Genomic DNA, 20,120 nt, shown 5'->3' on the forward strand with positions numbered 1-20,120 from the left:
AAAAATAGAAACATGCCAGTTTGGCCAAAAAAAAAAAAGTGTGCTATACTCCCACAATTTTGGTGAAAAATCATGTTCTTGAAGAGTTTTTTAATTTTATTTTATTATTATTATTATTAAGAAAGAGAAAGTCTAGATTCCAAGCCTACAGTTATAAGCAACCCCTTGTGACAAAAAGAAAAATGATATCCTTTGCTAGCGTTCCATGAATTCGCGAGACTTTAGTCACGTACAAATATTGCAATTGCTTTGGAATAATAGTTCTGCATGACTTTCATTACTCTCAATCCAAATAAGCGTTTCTGTACAGAAAGTAAAACAACATCCTCTGGCCAAAGTACAAGAACATATACATATACGGATATACCTACGTAGTTGACCAATTCCTATCCTACATAAATGATGTATGCTAATATCAGTACATGTATCTTATGTATTGAGCAACCAGAGGCTTCATAAATTTTCAGATACTGGGTCATCAGACGACTTAACGAGTGGCTCCGCGCTCTCCTCCTTGCTTATTTTAGAAGAGATTGTTGCTCCCTTGGCAGGATACAGTACGAAATGCTGACCCATGAAGAGAAGGTCAAAGAAGATTGATATCTGAAAGTATAGAAACCAAAATGTATAAGCATTGATCACCAGAGCTAGTTGACTAACTCAAGTTGAGACAGCAGCATACAATAAGAAATTTTGGGGTTTAGTGATGAATTCATACCAAAGACAGCAATGTCTTCCCCATATTTCCATAAAAGTTCACCCAAGAACCTGGAAAAGGGGCACAAGTTAAAAACAGATTAAGCATAAAGAATATGATCAAATTGCAATTCTCATTTGGTTGAGGAAGAGACCGCAAACCTTGATCTATGGACTGCACACCCATTTGTGCATAATTTGCCACCCCTCCAGAAAAGTCGAGTAAAATGTTGCCAATGCTAAACCCAACTGTACTCTTCCGCGTGAAGTTGAAGATTGCCTGGATTGCGAAATTATTTGTTAATAGAGACATTCTGTGAACATATACAGGTTCGTTCGGCAGTAACAATAACTCTATTCAAAAACACCCACTGGATACAGTTTTGTAACGGTCAGAATGCAAAGATTGCTTTAGAGTTAGTAGGTCAATGAATTGAGAACAGCAACATGAACAATGAAAGGAGAGTCAATACTGACCTGAGGAATATATTTGATGGCTGTCATAAAAACTTGAATTGAGCTGCAAACGTACATAAGTCGATTGATGTTAGAAAGGGAACATATCATAGATACAATTTCTAGAGCTGATTGTGACCACACCAACAAACAAAAGAAAGTTGTCTACTCTTTAACAAGTGAACTTCATGTACAGTAAGCAGAAACAGGAAGGAACATAAAAAGGGAAATTATTCTCAAAGCATAAGCATATGAGAGAAATTCTAATTTGTAAAAAGAGGAGCCAACTGAAAATGCCCTAAAGCATTGATGAGAAGTCCACCTTTATTAATAAGCCTTCTATACTCAAAGTAGCACCAAACTTCCTGGTAAAACGAGCATAATTCAAGGCATATTCTAGATAGATCCTAGTGAACATGTGGAGCTATTTAGGTAGAGGTAGTTAAGAATTCACAATAACAGGTCTTGATGTGGAAAAGAACCAAGAGGTTTTTATATACATGGTCACAGCACTTCTAATGAAAATCATGAACAAAAATTACGTGCCAAAGCATGAATATAAACATCTCACTTGAAAATGGAAATGAGCCAGAGCCAAGAATGGGTTGGCAAAGCTACGAAGAAACAAACTGCAGCACCTAACCAAACGGCAGCAACAATTCCAATGGAAATCCTGGACACCTTCTGACTTCCACGCTACATAAACCAGTCAACAAAAGGTCATGTAAAACTAGCACCAAGATAGTCCATCGCTAACAACAAATTATCAACTCAGCAAAGTACATCATTGACACTTACTTCGTATATCACAACCTGGAACAAGGTAATTGCTGTCAGCAAAATAGCATGAATAGAAAACGCAACATCATTCGCTGCACCGGTATCATCTGCATTCTTCCCACATACAAAAGCAATGAGTACTTCTAGTTCTAAGACATCTCCTACATTCCAAAACAAGTTTCACCATTTAGATTCCCAATTCCACAAGCTGGGATTTGTGTTCTTACATCACTATTATCAACAAACTATGTTTCCTCTTAGACTAGTTCCATCAAGTTCATACCTTCCAACAACAATTAAACCTTAAACTAAGAAAACAACTACTAACCAGTAACCAACCAAAACATTCTGTAATAATGTAAATTTCGACACGAAAGATCAAAGCTTTAGCTACCATTGATCATGAAAACCAAGGTTAACAAACCTCTCCGAGTCCATATTTCTCCAAGTACTGTTTTTGAACGGCGGAGCTGAAGTAGAGAGTGGCGTTGTAAATGAGATACGACGAATGCTTGGTCAAATTCAGTAGCACGAAATCGAAGTTCAACCCAATAACACTGAAACCCAGAAAACAAAACCAATCAGAATCGTTAAAGATTGAATCTTGGAATCGAATTGAGGTAAAAATAGATGTGGGTGAAATTTTGAAGAAGAAAATGAATGAAAGTTTTTACCTTTTTCTGCGAAAATTTAAGATGACTTGTGGGTAAAAGCTGATGGACCATGAAATGAAGGCCAACCAACCCAGAACTTGGTATGTGATTTCGAGTGGGACTGAATTCCAAGACGCCATTTTTGATTTCTCTCTGCAAATTTGGAATTCCCACTCTGCCGGAATGAGAGGTTGAATAAAGAAGAATTGGTGTTTGGGGTGGTTATTTTCTTTGTTTGACTCTCAGGTGGGCCCCAGTTGGTGACGTGTCCGGGCTGTGTCCGGGCGTCTTTTCCTTGAAGTTTTGGCTTTGTTGGTTTGTAATTTTGCATGGGTAGAGGTGATGGCCAGTTCAGCAGTTGGCAGATCCAGGGTTTTGTGAATGAGGCCGTTTTCATGGCTTACATTCATTGAGTTCCTTATAAAAGGCTTATTTTTTCAGATGGATAATGGATACGAAGGTTTTATTTAGTCATGGTTTTTAACTTACAGGGCGCCAATGGCATCATCCTATATATCATCAAACAATTTACCATGCACGACTTGACATAGTACTATATATAGACTATAGTTTCTATGTCAAGTCGGGATTATATATCTAGGAAACTAACGTATATAGCCTCTCAATGACACCGTCATGAACTATATATTTAAGGGAGAGTACTAAACCTGGGGAGTATATTTGATGACTGTCATAAAAACTTGAATTGAGCTGCAGCATAATCAAATTAACTGAAGTTAGAAAGGGATTCCATACAAACCAATCTTATGATACATTTATTCAATTAATTCCATGCTCCTAGATCATGATCGTGTAACTCTGCAGCAAAAACTAAATTTTGTCATAATTGCCACTGACAGTACTAAAATGATACTGCAAATGCACAAAAATGAAAGGTAACTGTATCTTATATATATACTTGAAGATTGAGATGAGCCAAAGCCAAGAATGAGTTGGCAGACCAAGAACCAAACTGCAGCAAATAGCCACACACCAAAGACGATTCCAATGGCAATCTTGGATACTTTCTGACTTCCTCGCTGCATACATAAAGCCATATCGATGAACAACATTAAGGTGAGACCAATGTGAAGTTAGCTTGTGTGACAAAATGATCAGGCTATATATATATATATGATATGGAATATATATCGCATTGAAATTAACTTGGAAAATTAACCAAGGAGACAATTGGAGATGATTATATACTTACTTCATAGATTGCAATTTGGAGAAGGATAATTGATGTTACAAAAGCGGCATGAACAGAGAAAGCAACATCATTTGCAGCTACAGGTATCATCTGCATCAGTACAAACAAACAAAATGACTTCATCTTTTAATTAATACAAGGTTTTATATGTATGAAAGTGTTTAATTAGTACTAAGATCACCGTTGCAATATCACGTTGTTCATCTTTTAAACTTACATACTAGGAAGTCGCTCATCTAGCTAATAACCGTTTGCAAAGATTCATTTTCCCCCGTACAGTCTCTTCTAACAAAGAACTGCTCTCTCTTAGCCGATGATGCACTTCCAGTACATATATACTCATAACACCAGTAAGGTGGCCTAATTTGTTAAAAATGTTCTTAAAATTATATGAGTCGTATACATTGAACTATTTATGCTCAAGAATCTAGTGCGTAACAACATTTGCTTGAATAACAATGTCAGCCTGGGAGGTAATAATGTAAATAAACGAACATTAAAAGTAGGGCGGGATAAAATAAATTATCAACCTCTCTGAAACCGTACTTTTCAAAGTACTGCTTCTGAACGGCAGAGCTGAAGTAAAGAGAGGCGTTGTAAATGAGATACGACGAGTGTTTCGTCCAATTCAGCACCACAAAATCGATGCTCAGCGCCACAACCCTGATTAGCACCGACGAGTGGGTTGTAAAATACAATGCAATAGGCTCAACGTATGTCTTGGATTGCGGCCTAAGACATACGTTAGTTAGTACTTAGTAGTAGCTTCATTTCCTGCAAGTTATAATCGTCGTCAAGAATAATAGGCTGCTCGGAGGAGACGACCACATCAACTTTTTCTAAGAACTTACAATCACATATGAATCGTCATCTCTAGGAATATAAATGCTTCAAAAATATGTGAGGATTCAAGATTCTCAATAGATGCATCGTATTCACTTATTAGATTTTAACCGACCATTTCACAATATCAACCTAATATTACATTCATCTAAATAGAAAAATACATATCTGATCGTAAAATCAACTTTTATAACAATATTGAGTATTATTCACCGAATAAGTCACATACAATCCTAACCAATTGATTTTTATTCCAAGAGCCTAAACGGTCCTACAATGCAATCTAGTTGAAGTTATAGGAAATCAAACATTATTCAAACCTAATAAATTAGCCAATAACATCTATGGTACACGGTAGCTACAGTTCAGCATTATTTAAGCAGGACTACACTAGAAAGAAAACCCCTTTGGTTTCAAATTGCATACAATAATGGTCACCACCAGACAAGTTAACAAGTAATATATAAAGCCGGAAAAATGAAAAGGCTTAAGCAGACAGACAGCTGCACCTCTTAATCAGTGGGCATTGGGTAGCGGGACACCGGGCACAGGTTATTCTTCTCCAGCCACGGGATAATGCGATGTAGATGAAAATAGTGCGAGCAAGGCAAGCGAGGGAGGAGCTGATCAACACCAACGCCCGGTTCTTCAAAATCCTCCAAACAAATTGGACATGGTGGCGATCTCGTTGCGAAATCCACGCTATGAAGTCTCACTTTCTCCATCGATGGAGTACTCGCTGCAGGTGATAGTTTTGTAAATGGAAAAGATATTTTGAGAGAGAAAATATATTGAATCTATTACTGAGGGAGCAAATCGTTACAGAATGAGAAGGAGAGGTTCCTATTTATACACCATGTGACCTACTGAAAGACAAACACGTGTATGTGAGCTGTAAACGTGAGCAACCTAATCATGCAGCTAATGTAGATTACTTGCTAATTAGTTGCTAATTAACTAGAAATTGACGGATAGAAGTAATTAACCCTAATGTGACAGGGAAAGACCAAATTGAGCCCCCATATACTATTCTAATATTCTAACACCCCTCCTCAGCTTGAAGGTGGGTCATTAGCTTCAAGCTGCTGCAGAGATATTGATGTTGAGCTGAGCATAGTCCTTTGGTGAAGAGATTTGCTAACTGTTCTTTGGAGCTGATGAACTGAAGTTTGATAGAACCAGCCTTGACCTGATCACGAGTGAAGTGAACATCCACCTCAATCTGCTTTAGTTTGGAGTGGTCATCTCCACCATGACAGCAGCAAGCTGTCACACCATATATGTACTTCAGCCAGGAGGAATGAGTGGCAGTGTCTGGCATAGTCCCATAGGATGTGAGAGGCCTGCCTGCAATGCAGTAGAGTTTTATCCAGAGAAGTGGAAAGAAGCTGTCAAATGCCTTGTGATGAGAATGAGGTAATTCCCTTAAGTACTGCTTGTTGCCAATCTAAGAGTTCTTTAGAAGGAGCTTGAGTTGCAAAATGATATGTCTTGTGAGGAAAGGTCTCACTTGAAGCTCTTTCATTGAAGTTCCCAGAAAAATGCTCAGAGATATTATGATATGGCTGAGAGATAGTATTCTTGTAATTCTGAGAAGGGCAGCCTTGTTGAGTGAATTGAGGCATAAACCCGGAAGGTGTATTGCTAGTTTGTGGAGAAGCATCAAGCGGGTAAGATGGAGACACATTATTCTGAGAGAAACCACTATAATTATGAGATTGAGAACCAATAAATTGTGGTGAGTCAGAACTAGCTCTGTAGAAATGTGGAGTGCTAAGCTGTTGAGGCATAATTTAGGATTGCTGAGACAAATTGCTTCCCCTGTTGGCGCCAAAGTTACTATGCATGTGAACCTCCATTTTGAGCCACACATCCAGATTGCAGAGTATATGATCCAATTAAATTCTGAGCAGGATATTGAGAGTGCTCAACACTGTGGACCACAGAATTGGTTGGAAGAGTTGACTGATATGCATTTGTAACATGTAGAAATGTAGAGTTCACAAATCCGGAGTTGGTGGACAAATTATGTGGAGGTGAAGTATATCCAACTTGACTTGTGCTAACAGGTGTAGAACAGTTAAAAGGCATAGCCAAACTAACAAGATTGAAGCCAACAACATGTTGAGAAAAACCAGTAGGCAAAAATGGTGAGGTGTGAACAACATTTGCAGTAGGAGAAAGAGTAATGGAACCAGATGCATTACCATTTGCAGTAGGAGAAACAGCAATTGAACCAGATGCATTACCATTGGTCATGTCCCTGAAACTATCACCATGTGTCACCATTATATATAGTCTGGGAAGGCAAAGAAATAGACTCATTAGCCTCTTCAATTTCAGCTTCAGCAATGAGTAAAAGGGACCTTAACTCTTGTATTGAAATGGGGTTATGCTTAGCCCTAATTATAGTCTTCATGGTAGTATAGGCTGATGGCAAACCAAGAAGAATAGAGACAATTATGTCTTCATCTGTCATATGAATCCCTACATTAGCCAACTTATCACAAGCAATCTTCACTCGATCCAGGTAGTTGTCAATAGAATCTGACCCTTTTTGAAGTTTGTAAAAGTTGCTCTTTAGTTGCTCTTTGTGAAACCAAGAAGTAGAGGCATACCTCTCTTTAAGCAAACACCAAAATTCTCTAGAAGTGTTACTGCCAACAACCAAAGAGAGAACACCACTGGATAGAGTAGCAGCAAGCAAAGTCATAACAGCATAATCGTTTTGCTTCCAAGTAAGGTACTCTGTTGTCATTTCAGATGAGACACTACCTTCTTCTGTGATCATGTATTGTGAAGGACAAGGGAATGATCCATCAAAATACTTCATTAGGCCACAACCTTTTAACATTGTTTCTAATAAAATTTTCCATGTGACATAGTTAGAGCTATCTAACTGGACTAGAATCAGATTGTAGAAATTAGATAGTATAAGATTGCTCAAATCAAAACTGTTATTCATGATGCCTGACTGTGGATAGCAACAACAGCTGCAGTGTGTAGAGCAACAACAAATAGGCAACACAAAATAATGTCTTGACTGTTGATAGTAACAATCAAGCTGCAGCACTTCCAACACAACTTTCAGCTTATGCAATGTGTATTCTAGATGCGTGTAGTGATTTAAGCAGTAGAAGCAACAGGTAGTGCCATAGTGAGACCAAGAATGAATGAGTGAACTTCAAGAAGTATCCAAAAGTGAACAGGACGGATCAGAGAGCATGAACACGAACAACTCCGAGTATGAACAAGAACAATTATCACTTGCTGAAAAGATTAAATTTGAAAAATTGAGTCTTGAACTTCTTGTATCACAGTTAGGGTTTCAATCTTCTTCTTTCAAATTTGAACAATCACTATGAATCTCGTACTAAAACTGAATCGTTATACATGAAATTCAAAACCGAGGCTTCGTAACTAAAATTATCAACAAATTTCAACAATCTTGACGAAATCTCCCAAACTTTCCAGAGCTAGAAAAATAAACTTATCTGAATCAATCTCAAAATTGAATAAATTTCTGATAGGTAAGAATCTGAAGCAAGAAGATGGAGGAGCTTCATGAAACACAAGCAGCTAGAGCTCTGATATTGAATCCTGATCGAACCTGGCTCCTAATTCCATGATAGTTTTGTAAATGGAAAATATATTTTGAATCTATTACTGAGGGAGCAAATTGAGAAGGAGAGGTTCCTATTTATACACCATGTGACCTACTGAAAGACAAACACGTGTATGTGAGCTGTAAAGCATGAGCAACCTAATCATGCAGCTAATGTAGATTAGTTTCTAATTAACTAGAAATTGACAGATAGAAGCAATTAACGCTGATGTGACAGGGAAAGACCAAATTGGGCCCCCATATACTATTCTAACTAGAAATTGAGCCCCCACGTTTGTTTAGAGTTTGTTTCATTTAGGTTCAGTTAATAATCCCTATTGAATAGGGACTTGCTGTTAGGATTTGACTTATTCATTAGCTGCTGTTACCACGTTTTTAGTTGTGATTAAAACGTGGGTTGTTTAATTTCCTTTCCTTATCTTGTAAGGCTTTATAAGCCGACTGCTTTGCTTCAAGTTGAATAAGAGAGTTGATCTTCAATTACTGTGAGTTGTCTACTAGGTTTTTGAGTTCTACAAAAACTACCCATCAAACATGCATAGCTTACAGTAACAGTTAAACCTTAACTATGGGTAAATTGATCAAACACAAAGTTCAGTACTGAAAGAAACACATCCCACATCACAAAATTGAAGCTTGTGCTTAAACAACCAAAACGCCCTACCCAACATTTCTCAAAGATTTAAACTTTAATCAAAACCCTAGTGATTTTACAAAACCCAGAACCCAGAATTGAATTAAAAAGAGGCTAACCTCTGAGAGCGAGATTGGAGATCATGAGGACTTGCCGAATGAACTTGAAGCGATTGATGTGGTGCTCGGTTGGTGGCTCCATGGCTCCATCGTCTCTCAGACGGAATCTGTTCGACTTCGATACTCCGGTGTGGAAGACGCTTAATCCCTTAAATTGTTTTTTTTTTTTTGCAGGCCTACATAAATTTTTTTTTTAGGCCCCCTGAAACTTGAGGCCCTAGGCCTGGGCCTGCTTCGCCTAGGCTTAGGGACTGCCCTGGTAGAGAGTTCATTCTCAAATAACTCTAATTGTATTCTCTCCAATTGATTATAGTGAAATTTCTTGCCGCCTCCGAAAGTGGACGTAGCTCAATCACATTGATTAAGTGAACCACTATAAATTCTTATGTTCTTGTGTTTGCTTTCTTTTCATTGTTTGGTTGCTCATTTAGTTCCATATCAATATTTTGTTTGCTACGCTTCCACACAACAAACTGGCAACAGAGCTCTGGTTCTAAATTGGGAGTTGATTCATTGATTGGAAACCATGGTTGACGAGAAAAATAAAAGGGATGAGTCTTCGATCAAGTTCTTTGCATTGGTCGACTACCAGGCCATCAATTGGTAATGCCAAATTTGAAGTTGAATTTAGGGTAACATGAGGCATACATGCACGCACCAGAAATTTGTGTTTGGGTAATGTGGAATCATAATGAAAATGCAACAGGAAATGTGCATCTCACTAGGTGTTTGTAATATATGTTATAGGATGACGTGCTGACCAAGGCCTTTTTCTTTTGTTTTGGATTCTTTGTGGAAGTTAAACGTGGAATATCATATCCCAGAAGATCCGAAATACTTTGACGTAGAGTGGAAACGTCTAATTGAGCTGACAATATCTCTTTGTTATTTGTACCCCTTAATCTGCTTCTTAGTTATGGTAAGGTCATTGCTCAAATGGGTTGCACTCAAAATTGGAAATTGTTTTCTCCAAGTAGAATTATAAGCATGTGATAGCTTAGTTCAAATGGGTTTAGCTTTATAGTCCAAATGTACCTTTTCGCATTAGTAGTAGCTCAGTTCAAATCCGAACTCTTAAAGTTGAATTGTAGTAACAGTAGTTGTTGGCGTGAGTCACTCCTGCATCGTATCCCATAATTGTAGCAATTGTTATGTAATTAGGATTGTGTAATTATTCAGAATATTATGTAGTTAAGGGGGAGTATATTACGATGTCATTAGGTAATCACTTTCCTATTAGGGTTCTGCATACTTTGTATATATACTCCTTCTTTGGAGAAGATCAAAATAACATCAGAAATTCCCAAACTTTCTCTTTGCCTTTGTTTTGTTCAACTTGGTATCAGAGCAGAAATCCTTTGGACTCTGTCTCATTTGTTTTCGCTGCAAATTTGTCTTTGTACTCCTTGAAAGTTTGTCCTCTATTCCTTTCGCCCTAAAACCCTAAAATTCCCATACCTTGCCGTCGGCCTCTTCTCCCCTTGTGTTTGTCAAAATTTGCTGGTTGAAGAAGGAAAATGGAAGGAGCAGCTCCATTCAACAATCAGGTGATTTGCAACTATTGTAAAAATATTGGTCACTACAAGAGTCATTGTCCCCAGCTTATGAGATGCAACTCCAATAACTCTGGGTGGAAAGGTGGTAACTACAGTTAAAAGGGCAAGGTTGCAATTCAATTGGTGTTGGAGCAAGAACCGGACTTCTATGGTATGGAGGGCCAAGATCTCACCAAGGGTAATGTTTCCTTAACTCAGGAAAAATAAGGTAAAATTGGTGTTGCTTTATGTGTTTCTGGCTTTACTGGTAGTAATACATGGATAATTGATTTCGGTAAATCTGATCATATGACCTATGATAAGTCTTTCTTTGTTTAGTTGTCATCCCCATCCATAACACATGTCTCTAATGCCAATGGTGAGTCCTTCCCAGTCTTAGGAATTGGGTCTGTCCAGGTTACACCTTCAATTACTCTTCATAATGTTCTCTTTGTACCATCTCTGTCTCATCATCTCTTATCTGTGTCTCAGTTGAATATACAAAACAAATGTTATGTAACCTTTTATCCTATGTATGTCATTTTTCAGGATCTGTGCACTCATGTGATAATTGGCAAGGGAGACCTTAAGGAGAGTGTTTCACTTGGATTGCATGTACGCAGGACAGACACAAGCACCACCAAGTCTGCAAAACCCTGTTGCCCTGACATTGAGTTCTGATCGGTTGAATGAGTTGTGGTTGTGGCATCGCCATTTAGGCCATCCATTCTTTGGAGGTATGAAGAAGTCCATGCCCTCTCTGTTTTTGGGAATAAAGGAGTCTAGCTTGCATTGTGAGACTTGTGCTTCAGCTAAAAGTCATAGGTCTAGCTATCCTTGTAGTTTTCAGTCTAGTACAATGCCTTTTGAATTGATTCATTAGGATTTATGGGGACATTCCAAACATTCAACTCTTTCTGGAATGCGTTATTTTGTTTTCTTCATTAATGATTTCATAAGATTGACTTGGGTTGTTTTACTTAAGTCAAAAGATGCAGTCTTCTCTGCTTTTACAGCTTTTCATAATCTTATCCGTACCCAATATGATGCTCATATTAAGATATTTCGGTCTGATAATAGGGCTGAGTTTGTTAATCATTCATTTCGTGATTACTTCCAATCTCATGGAATTGTTCACCAAACCACTTGCCCACAAACACTAGAACATAATGGGGTCTCTGAACTGGAGAATCTTCATTTGTTAGACATGGGTCGTGCCCTTCTCCTTAGTGTCAGTATGCCTAAATACCTTTGGGGAGAGGCAGTGTTGTGTGCCTCCCATCTTATTAATTGTCTTCCATCTTCCTCTCTTCAATGTCGTATTCCATTTTAGGTATTGTCTAGTTATGTCTCTATCCCATCTCTTAATACCCTTCCTGCTCGCGTCTTTGGTTCTGTAGCCTATGTCCATCTGTATAAGAACCAACGTGCCAAGTTAGATGCAATGGGTCTCATGTGTGTCTTTGTCGGGTATGAGACTCATCAGAAAGGATATAAGTGTTTTCATCCTTCCTCTCAACTATTTTATGTCACCATGGATGTGACATTCAGTGAGGATACATGTTATTTTCCACCTTCTACGACTCATAGTCAGGGGGAGCAGGGTGTTTTTTTATGAAGGACAGTACGAAACAGGACCAACGATCGATCTCTATATCTCAAACGATCGATCGTTTAATGAAGAGGAATTGGGAAATGTCTAGTGCCCTGAAAACCAACGACACTCCTGCAGAAACAGAAAGGCAATTTCCGAACAGAGCATTGCGAGTTCTGAAATAGAAACGACAATTGCTTTATCGTCTAGCCTTGGCCATGCAACTGCCAAACAGAGCATTGCGAGTTCCGAAACAGAAAAGGCCATTGCTGAATCGTCTACCCTTAGCCATGCAACTGCCGAACAGAGCATTGTGATTTCCGAAACAGAAAAGACAGTTGCTGAATCTTTTACCCTTTAAGAAGAAGATCCTAATCGTTCAGTCTGTCTCTCTCCATCAGTGGTCTCCCCTGTTCAGTCTTCACTTGAGGTACGTAGTAGTTTACCTTTGTCCCCTAACCCACCTTTGTCTAGTAGTATTGTTCCTTTAGTCGATTCTACACAGGTTCAAACACGAGTCTTATCGGAACGCTCCACTCGTGGTCAGTCCCCAAAGAAATATGAACCAATTTTGAATGCTAAGGCCAGGTATCCTGTAGCTAATTTATGTGTCTACCCATAGGTTGCTAAATCGTATGTAGCCTTTGTGAATCAATTATCTTCTGTATCACTTCCTAATAAAGTGCAGGATACAATGAGGGACGAGAAGTGGATGCAAGCAATGACAGTGGAGATGGATGCTCTTGAGAAGAATTGTACGTGGGAGTTAGTATCATTGCCACATGGGAAGAAGACAATTGGTTGTCGGAGGGTGTACATCGTGAAACACAATTCTGATGGTTCAGTGGACAAATATAAGGCAAGATTAGTGGCTAAAGGCTATACGCAGAAGTATGAAGTGGATTATGATGAGACATTTGCACCAGTGATCAAAATTAACACAATTCGAGTACTCATTTTGTTAGCTGCTAATCTTGATTGACCTTTGCAACAGTTTGATGTTAAGAATGCATTCTTACATGGTGATCTACATGAAGAGGTTTATATGGATTTACCTCCTGGGTATGGTACTTCTACTGGAGAGCAGGTGGTGCGCAAATTGAAAAAGTCTTTTATGGTTTGAAGAAGTCTCCCAGAGCTTGGTTTGGCAGGTTCAACAAGTTCATGAAGAAAATTGGGTACCGACAGAGCAATTCAGACCGCACCTTGTTTCTTAAACATCGGTGTGGTAAAGTGACTGGATTGATTATTTATGCTGACGACATGGTTGTGACAGGTGATGACTTTGAGGAGATCCAGAAGTTACAAGGTCAGTTATCTTATGAATTTAAGATGAAAGATTTGGGTAATTTAAAATATTTCTTGGGAATTGAAGTTGCTCGTGGGAAGGATTGTATTGTGTTGAGTTATAGGAAGTATGTTCTCGACTTGCTGGCAAAAATAAGTATGCTTGATTGTCAACATGTTGATACTCCTATTGAGCAAAACCATCGTTTAGCAGAGTATTTGGATCAAGTACCTAAGAATAAATGCAGATACCAGAGGTTAGTTGGCCGATTGATTTATTTATCCCACACTAGACCAGATTTAGCTTGTGTAGTTAGTGTGGTGAGTCAGTTTATGCATAATCCTAGTGAGGCTCATATGAGTGTTGTATTTCATATTTTGCGGTATTTGAAGTCTGCTCCAGGGAATGGATTACTCTTTTCAAAATAGTCACTTGGATGTTTCTGGATACACAGACGCGGACTAGGCATGTAATATTACAGATCACAGGTATACTTCGGGCTACTTCACATTTGTGGGTGGTAACTTGGTTACTTGGAAGAGCAAGAAACAGAAGGTGGTGGCTCGTTCTAGTGCAGAAGCAGAGTATAGAGGAATGGCCTGAGGACTTTGTGTGATGTTATGGTTAAGAAATTTGTTGAGAGATTTGGGGTTCAGGCAGAAAAAGGCTATGCCGCTTTATTGTGATAATAAGGCTGCAATTGAAATTGCTCACAATCCTGTTCAGCATGATCGCACAAAGCATGTAGAGGTAGATTGACATTTCATTAAAGAGAACCTGGATGGACAGATCATTATGTTTCCCTTCGTTTCTACTGATGAACAGTTAGCAGATATTCTTACAAAGGCTCTCTCGAGTAAAGCATTTTATGACTCACTTGACAAGTTGGGCATACGTGATCTGTATGCTCCAATTTGAGAGGAAGTGTTGGCGTGAGTCACTCCTGCATCGTATCCCATGATGGTAGCAATTGTTATGTAATTAGGATTGTGTAATTATTTAGAATATTATGTAGTTAAGGAGGAGTATATTACGATGTAATTAGGTAATCACTTTCCTAGTAGGGTTCTGCATACTTTGTATATGTACTCCTTTTTTGGAGAAGATCAAAATAACATCAGAAATTCTCAAACTTTCCCTTTGCCTTTGTTATGTTCAACTGTAGTAGGTTCCTTTGGAAATTGAACTTACTATTCTTGCAAGTTTTGGAATTATTGTTCATCAAATGGCTTTTATTTGAGATTGTGTATTGGAATTGTTTGAAGCATTTGTGTTACAATGACCAAAATTTTGAGTATCGAGGAAATATCGATGATTTGAAATGTGGAAATTTTGACGGAAATATCGAAGATATATCGATATCACTAAAAAATAAAGAAAAATGATGAAAATTTGTAGAAAAACATGAAAATTTTAAATGAAACTTTTCGAGATGTTTATTTGATCAATTATTTACTATATTTTAAGAGAAAACCTTGAATAAACATTATTACATAGCGAGTTGTAGTAATATAAGGTGACATAATATATGTTGAGTCACTAACAATTCTTGAAAATTCACTTTAAACATCTTTGTATATATATATATATATATATATATATATATATATATTTATGGGTAGAAACCTAATGGGAAACTAAGCCATCAAGCCATCATCGTCTCTCACTATAGAGCTTGAGTGTATTTCGAAAATAGTCATTAAATGATACCTCACCCTTATAGTTTTGCGTGCGTGTGTGTGTGAACAATATGCATGGTTTAGAGGAAATTAGCTATGGGTTTTTGTGCTAATAGTTATTATGATTTACAAACATTGCTCAATTTTGGCCATAACTATAATTATCTGTAGGTGTACAAATTTGAAAATTGTAGAAAATCTAGAAATATTGGTGAATTTTGGAATGTTTTATAAATCTAGAAATATTGATGAATTGTCGGAGACTCTTCAGTACACGGCCGTGTACATACACTGCCCATGTGCAGCAACTCTGATTGGTCACACTACGTGGGTCCACATGTTTTGCACATGTTTTGATTGTCGAGTCAACGCATTCGACGACCCAGATTTCACTACGTACGCCGTGCACGTCCACCCTCCGTGTACTGAAGAATTTTCGATGAATTGTGAAAATTGCAAGTTAGATAGATTTAGCAAAGTTTCCGATTCATCAAAACGAAGGTTATATTAATATATAAGTTACATACAGCCATCAAATGTGATGGCAGCGGAATTGGTTGAGCTGCGTATGTGATATCACAATCAATCAAGGTTCGAACCTTGTCAATTGCTTTGTTGGTGTTTCTGGAAATTGAGTGGAATGTTCGCGAAATATTCGCCAAAATTCCGGATATATCGGATCATTTCTAAAATATCCCGATATTTCGGGAAATTTCAATGGACTCCTTCGGGGGTGTCATCATGTCACCTCCTCTACTTTCAATTTTGAATTTTTACCCCCTAAACTTTCCAATTTCAATCAGCCGTGTCTAATTTCTACTATTCCGTCCAAATTGGCCGTTAAGTTTGACTTTTGAGGGCAAAAATGGTCATTTCAACATAAAAAAAAAATTTAAAAATAATAAATAAAAAAAAATTCTGTTTTTTTTTTTTTTTTTGCTTCAACATATACAGTTATAATAGGTTTATAAAAACAAAAAAAATACTCTAGGTGGTTGAAAGCCGCTCGCTGGTCTACGATATTTGTGATATATCTCCGATAAATCGAAGAATTTTAGGATATATCCCCAATAAAGTGAAGAATTATTTGTAAAAAATAATTTTACACTTCATTTGTAAATAAATATCTGTATATCCCCAATAAAGTGAAGAAATATCTGTGTAAAATCATTTTTGGTCTACGATATTTGTGATATATCTCTAATAACTTGAAGAATTTTATGATATATCTCTAATAAAGTGAAGAAATATCTGTGTAAAATCATTTTTTACTGAGATTTATTTACAGATAAAGTGTAAAATTATTTTTTTACAGATATTTCTTCACTTTATTGGGGATATATCCTAAATTCTTTACTTTATTGAAGATATGTTACAAATATCGTAGACTAGCGAGCGGCTTTCAACTATCTAGAGTATTTTTTTGTCTTTATAAACCTATTATAACTTGTGGTGTATAGGTTGAAGACAAAAAAAAAAAAAAAAAAACAACGAATAAACAAAAAAATAAAAATAAAAAAAACAGATTTTTTTTAATGTTGAAATGACTATTTTAGCCCTCAAAAGTCAAACTTAACGTCCAATTTGGATCGAATAGTAGAAATTGGACACGGCTGATTGAAATTGGAAAGTTTAGGGGGTAAAAATTCAAAATTGAAAGTAGAGGGGGTGAAATGATGACACATCCGAACCTCAGGAGGGTAAACTGAAATTAAACCTATTTAATATATAGCGTTACCTTCTTCTATATCATGTATTAGCACGTCTTAGTCTTTGTCTCCTGTTGTAGTAATGTAGTAACATGGAGGGATGAATTACCATCTCCTAATTTTAATTTTATGGTGTTGTTTATAATAATAATAATAATAAATAAATAAAAAGAAGGGTTTTTGTCTATTTACCCCATTTCTAGAGATTTTTTTCTCACTTACCCCATTAAGTTTTTTTAATTCTCTCTTACCCAAAAACACTCTAAGGAAGTTTTCCCTAATACCGCATTAAGATTTTTTTTTAATTTTTAATTTTTTTTAATACCATTTTACCCTCACCTTTGTTAATTAGAGAGAGAGAAAGAGAGAGAGAAAATGGAAGAGAGATAAACCATAGGGGACTTCGCCGGAGCCCGTCACCGGTCGCAGCCCACCGGATTTTTCTGAAAACCTCACTGGAAATGTTTATTGCCCCCAATAGACATCTATTGCCCCCCAATAGACGTCTATTGCCCTCCAATATGACTTTCAGTCGCTAGAATGAGAACTAATCTCCCTAAATTTAGACAAATAAAATATTGATTACATAACAAAAATAAGAAGATTACATCAATTCAAAACGTCTATTGACCCCCAATAAACGTCTATTGCCCCCCAATAGAGTCTATTGCCCCCAATAGATCTTTAATAGGTCTCTATTGCCCCAATAGAACCTTCTTCTTCTTTTTTCATATTTCTTTCATTTTGAGCTTCTGAACCAATTTACCACAAAAAAAAAAGAAAAAAAAAAAGAAGAAGCAAGAATTTGATTTGGGCACCCCTCAATCTTCCCCAATCTTCTTCTCTCGATCTATTAGGCCAAACAAAGCCTTAATACTTGAGCGGTTATGTACAACTGGATAACCATGGATTCCAATAACAAGCACAACAGTCAGATTATGCTTCACTATTGCAAAGACTCCGAGGATATTACCAAGACTATGACGAGCCTAAGGGCGTTCTCCACCGACATCTCAAAGGGAACCGAGTCGTCGGCTTTAGAGCTGGCTTGGACCACTGGAGCTAATGGATGTCGGTGAATATTATTGTTAATGAAAACTAAAAAGCAGTGTACCAAAATATAGGCTGACATGTACATGATCTTCGGAGCAGGAAATGGTCGATTAAGAAGGTGGTGCAGATCCCGACGACCTAAATTGAATTCCGGTGGTAATTGAAACATAATCGATTAAGAAGTAACTACCGGTTGTGCTATATTGGGATCTAATTATGAAGACCAAAAGTCGCCAACGCCAATTTCAAGCTAAATCATCGTCTTCGGAGCAGGAGTTGTATTTATCACGGCGAACCCGACGACTCGTCAGCAACCCGTTGTAGGAGATCGGCGCCGGAGCTGGAGAATCCGGTGTAGAAGACGCGGAGGTCGGTGTCGCGGACTTCGAATGCGGGGCGGAGATAGGAGGATTAGGACGTAGAGGTCAAGGTCGTCGACGTTGTCCTCATCGGCGTCGCTCAGAGAGAGAGAGTGAGAGACGCGTCGTTGTTTGAGAGAGAGATCGGAGATTGAGGTTAGAAATAAGATTGAGTGGCAGTCCGTAATTATTTAATTAATCGGAGGCTAAAAGTGTCTTTTACATCTAAATTGTGTGAGTGGGAATGAAAATTTGTTAGTGGGGTGAGTGGAGAATGATTGGGCTGAAATTTAGGCATTGGGTCAAGAACCCTAAAAAGAATACCCATATTTTCTACAATGGCACAAGAAGCTTAGTGCAACTGGCCCAACCCAATTTTTGGGCAAAAACCCTACTGAAAGTGAAGGGTGCCAAATCACTTCATTTAAGGTCAAATTGAAATCAAAATCCCAAACGGCCAATTTCCTGATAAACAGAACCCTAAAATCAATCAGAAACCTCAACCTAATCACTAAGCGCCCTATCATCTCGCTCCCTGCCGCTGAGCAACCCCAATCCGGCGGCGGCGAGTGTTCCTCTTCCTTCCCTTCTCATCCGACGGCCAAGAACACAAAACCAATCACGATGACAGCATACCCATCAAGAACTTTTTCCATTTCAAGGCCCGAAACGGCGTCGTTCATGACGGGGTACCAAATTACTATATATGTACAGCGTGTCAGCGTCTCTCTCTCTCTCTCTACCCGTGGGCGTGTGTGGATGTGATCGTTTTTAAATTTCCAAAATAACCGTCACAAACAAATGGTGGGTGTGATCGACGGGTAGTACTATTCATGTCTGCTCCCACGTGTCACTATCTTACTGCTGGTAGCTGCCCAGATTATTTCAGTGAGAGAGAGAGAGAATGAGACGAGGTCGTCCTCTTCCAAAATATCCCGATATTTCGGGAAATTTCAATGGACTCCTAGTGTTATGGTTTTTTAGTAAAATCCATTCTACTGTTCTAGTCATGATACACATGCACATACTCTTATTGTAAGCCATTTATTGTACTTATTATTGAGATGGTACTAGCAAACCTTGCACGTTTAACTTCAATTAATACAAAAAGGTTTTAAAAGTCGTAAATGTAAAAAATTCTCTTTAGTTTTGCCCACAAGGAGTAGAAACTCAAAAAGAAAACAGAAAAAACTGCATTATGATCACTCGTTAGCAAAGAATTTAGTTAGAGCGTCATTGTCTAGCTGCATACAGGGAAGCAACCTTTTAATTAATTACTTGTTTATTGGATGCAATAGTAGCTGCTAAACGACGAAGATCACAAAAAATACATATCCAAAGAACCTTTTTTTTTTTTTTTCCCCTTCATAATTTCTTCTATATCATGTATTTAATATATAGCGTTACCTTCTTCTATATCATGTATTAGCACGTCTTAGTCTTTGTCTCCTGCTGCAGTAATGTAGTAACATGGAGGGATGAATTAACATCTCCTAATTTTAATTTTATGGTGTTGTTTATAATAATAATAATAATAAATAAATAAAAGAAGAGTTTTTGTCTATTTACGCCATTTCTAGAGATTTTTTTCTCACTTATCCCATTAAGTTTTTTTAATTCTCTTTTACCTAAAACACTATAAGGAGATCTTCCCTAATACCCCATTAAGATTTTTTTAATTTTAAATTTTTTTTAATACCATTTTACCCTCACCTTTGTTAATTAGAGAGAGAGAGAGATAAACCATAGGGGACTTCGCTGGAGCCCGTCACCGGCCGCCGGATTTCCGTCACATGTCGCCGCCTACCGGATTTTTCTGAAAACCTCACCGGAAAAGTTTATTGCCCCCAATAAACATGTATTACCCCCCAATAGACATCTATT

General features: G+C 37.7%; 1 protein-coding gene across 4 annotated transcripts; it reads right to left on the reverse strand.

Annotated features, from left to right (window-relative positions):
- Positions 1-248: 248 nt before the first annotated feature.
- On the reverse strand, positions 249-3,888 carry LOC112188425 (cystinosin homolog). Of its 4 annotated transcripts, none has more exons than XM_040514588.1 (10): positions 3,799-3,888; positions 3,505-3,625; positions 2,607-3,296; positions 2,357-2,489; positions 1,951-2,046; positions 1,724-1,848; positions 1,174-1,216; positions 859-976; positions 719-768; positions 249-603 (listed from the first exon to the last, which is right to left on the reverse strand). In XM_040514588.1, the coding sequence occupies exons 3-10, from the start codon at positions 2,723-2,725 to the stop codon at positions 454-456; spliced, it is 834 nt and encodes a 277-aa protein (XP_040370522.1). In that variant the 5' UTR covers positions 2,726-3,296; positions 3,505-3,625; positions 3,799-3,888; the 3' UTR covers positions 249-453. The 4 variants fall into 4 exon arrangements, with proteins under 4 accessions (XP_040370522.1, XP_040370523.1, XP_024183313.1 ...); XM_040514589.1 differs by having other exon boundaries at positions 2,607-2,763; positions 2,795-3,625; XM_024327545.2 differs by having other exon boundaries at positions 1,951-2,039; positions 2,607-3,625.
- Positions 3,889-20,120: the final 16,232 nt, after the last annotated feature.

The sequence above is a fragment of the Rosa chinensis genome, chromosome 2, assembly GCF_002994745.2.
Source record: "Rosa chinensis cultivar Old Blush chromosome 2, RchiOBHm-V2, whole genome shotgun sequence".
Classification (NCBI taxonomy): domain Eukaryota; kingdom Viridiplantae; phylum Streptophyta; class Magnoliopsida; order Rosales; family Rosaceae; genus Rosa; species Rosa chinensis.

Bases quoted from the DNA above. Each gene is read 5' to 3' on its own strand.
- LOC112188425 (XM_040514588.1), bottom strand. From the start codon at position 2,725: ATGGCGTCTTGGAATTCAGTCCCACTCGAAATCACATACCAAGTTCTG. The intron at 2,047-2,356 runs GTTTGTTAACCT...GTATGTGGGAAG, and splicing joins AGAAATATGGACTCGGAGAG to AATGCAGATGATACCGGTGC. The intron at 1,849-1,950 runs GTAAGTGTCAAT...TGGTTTATGTAG, and splicing joins TCCAGGTTGTGATATACGAA to CGTGGAAGTCAGAAGGTGTC.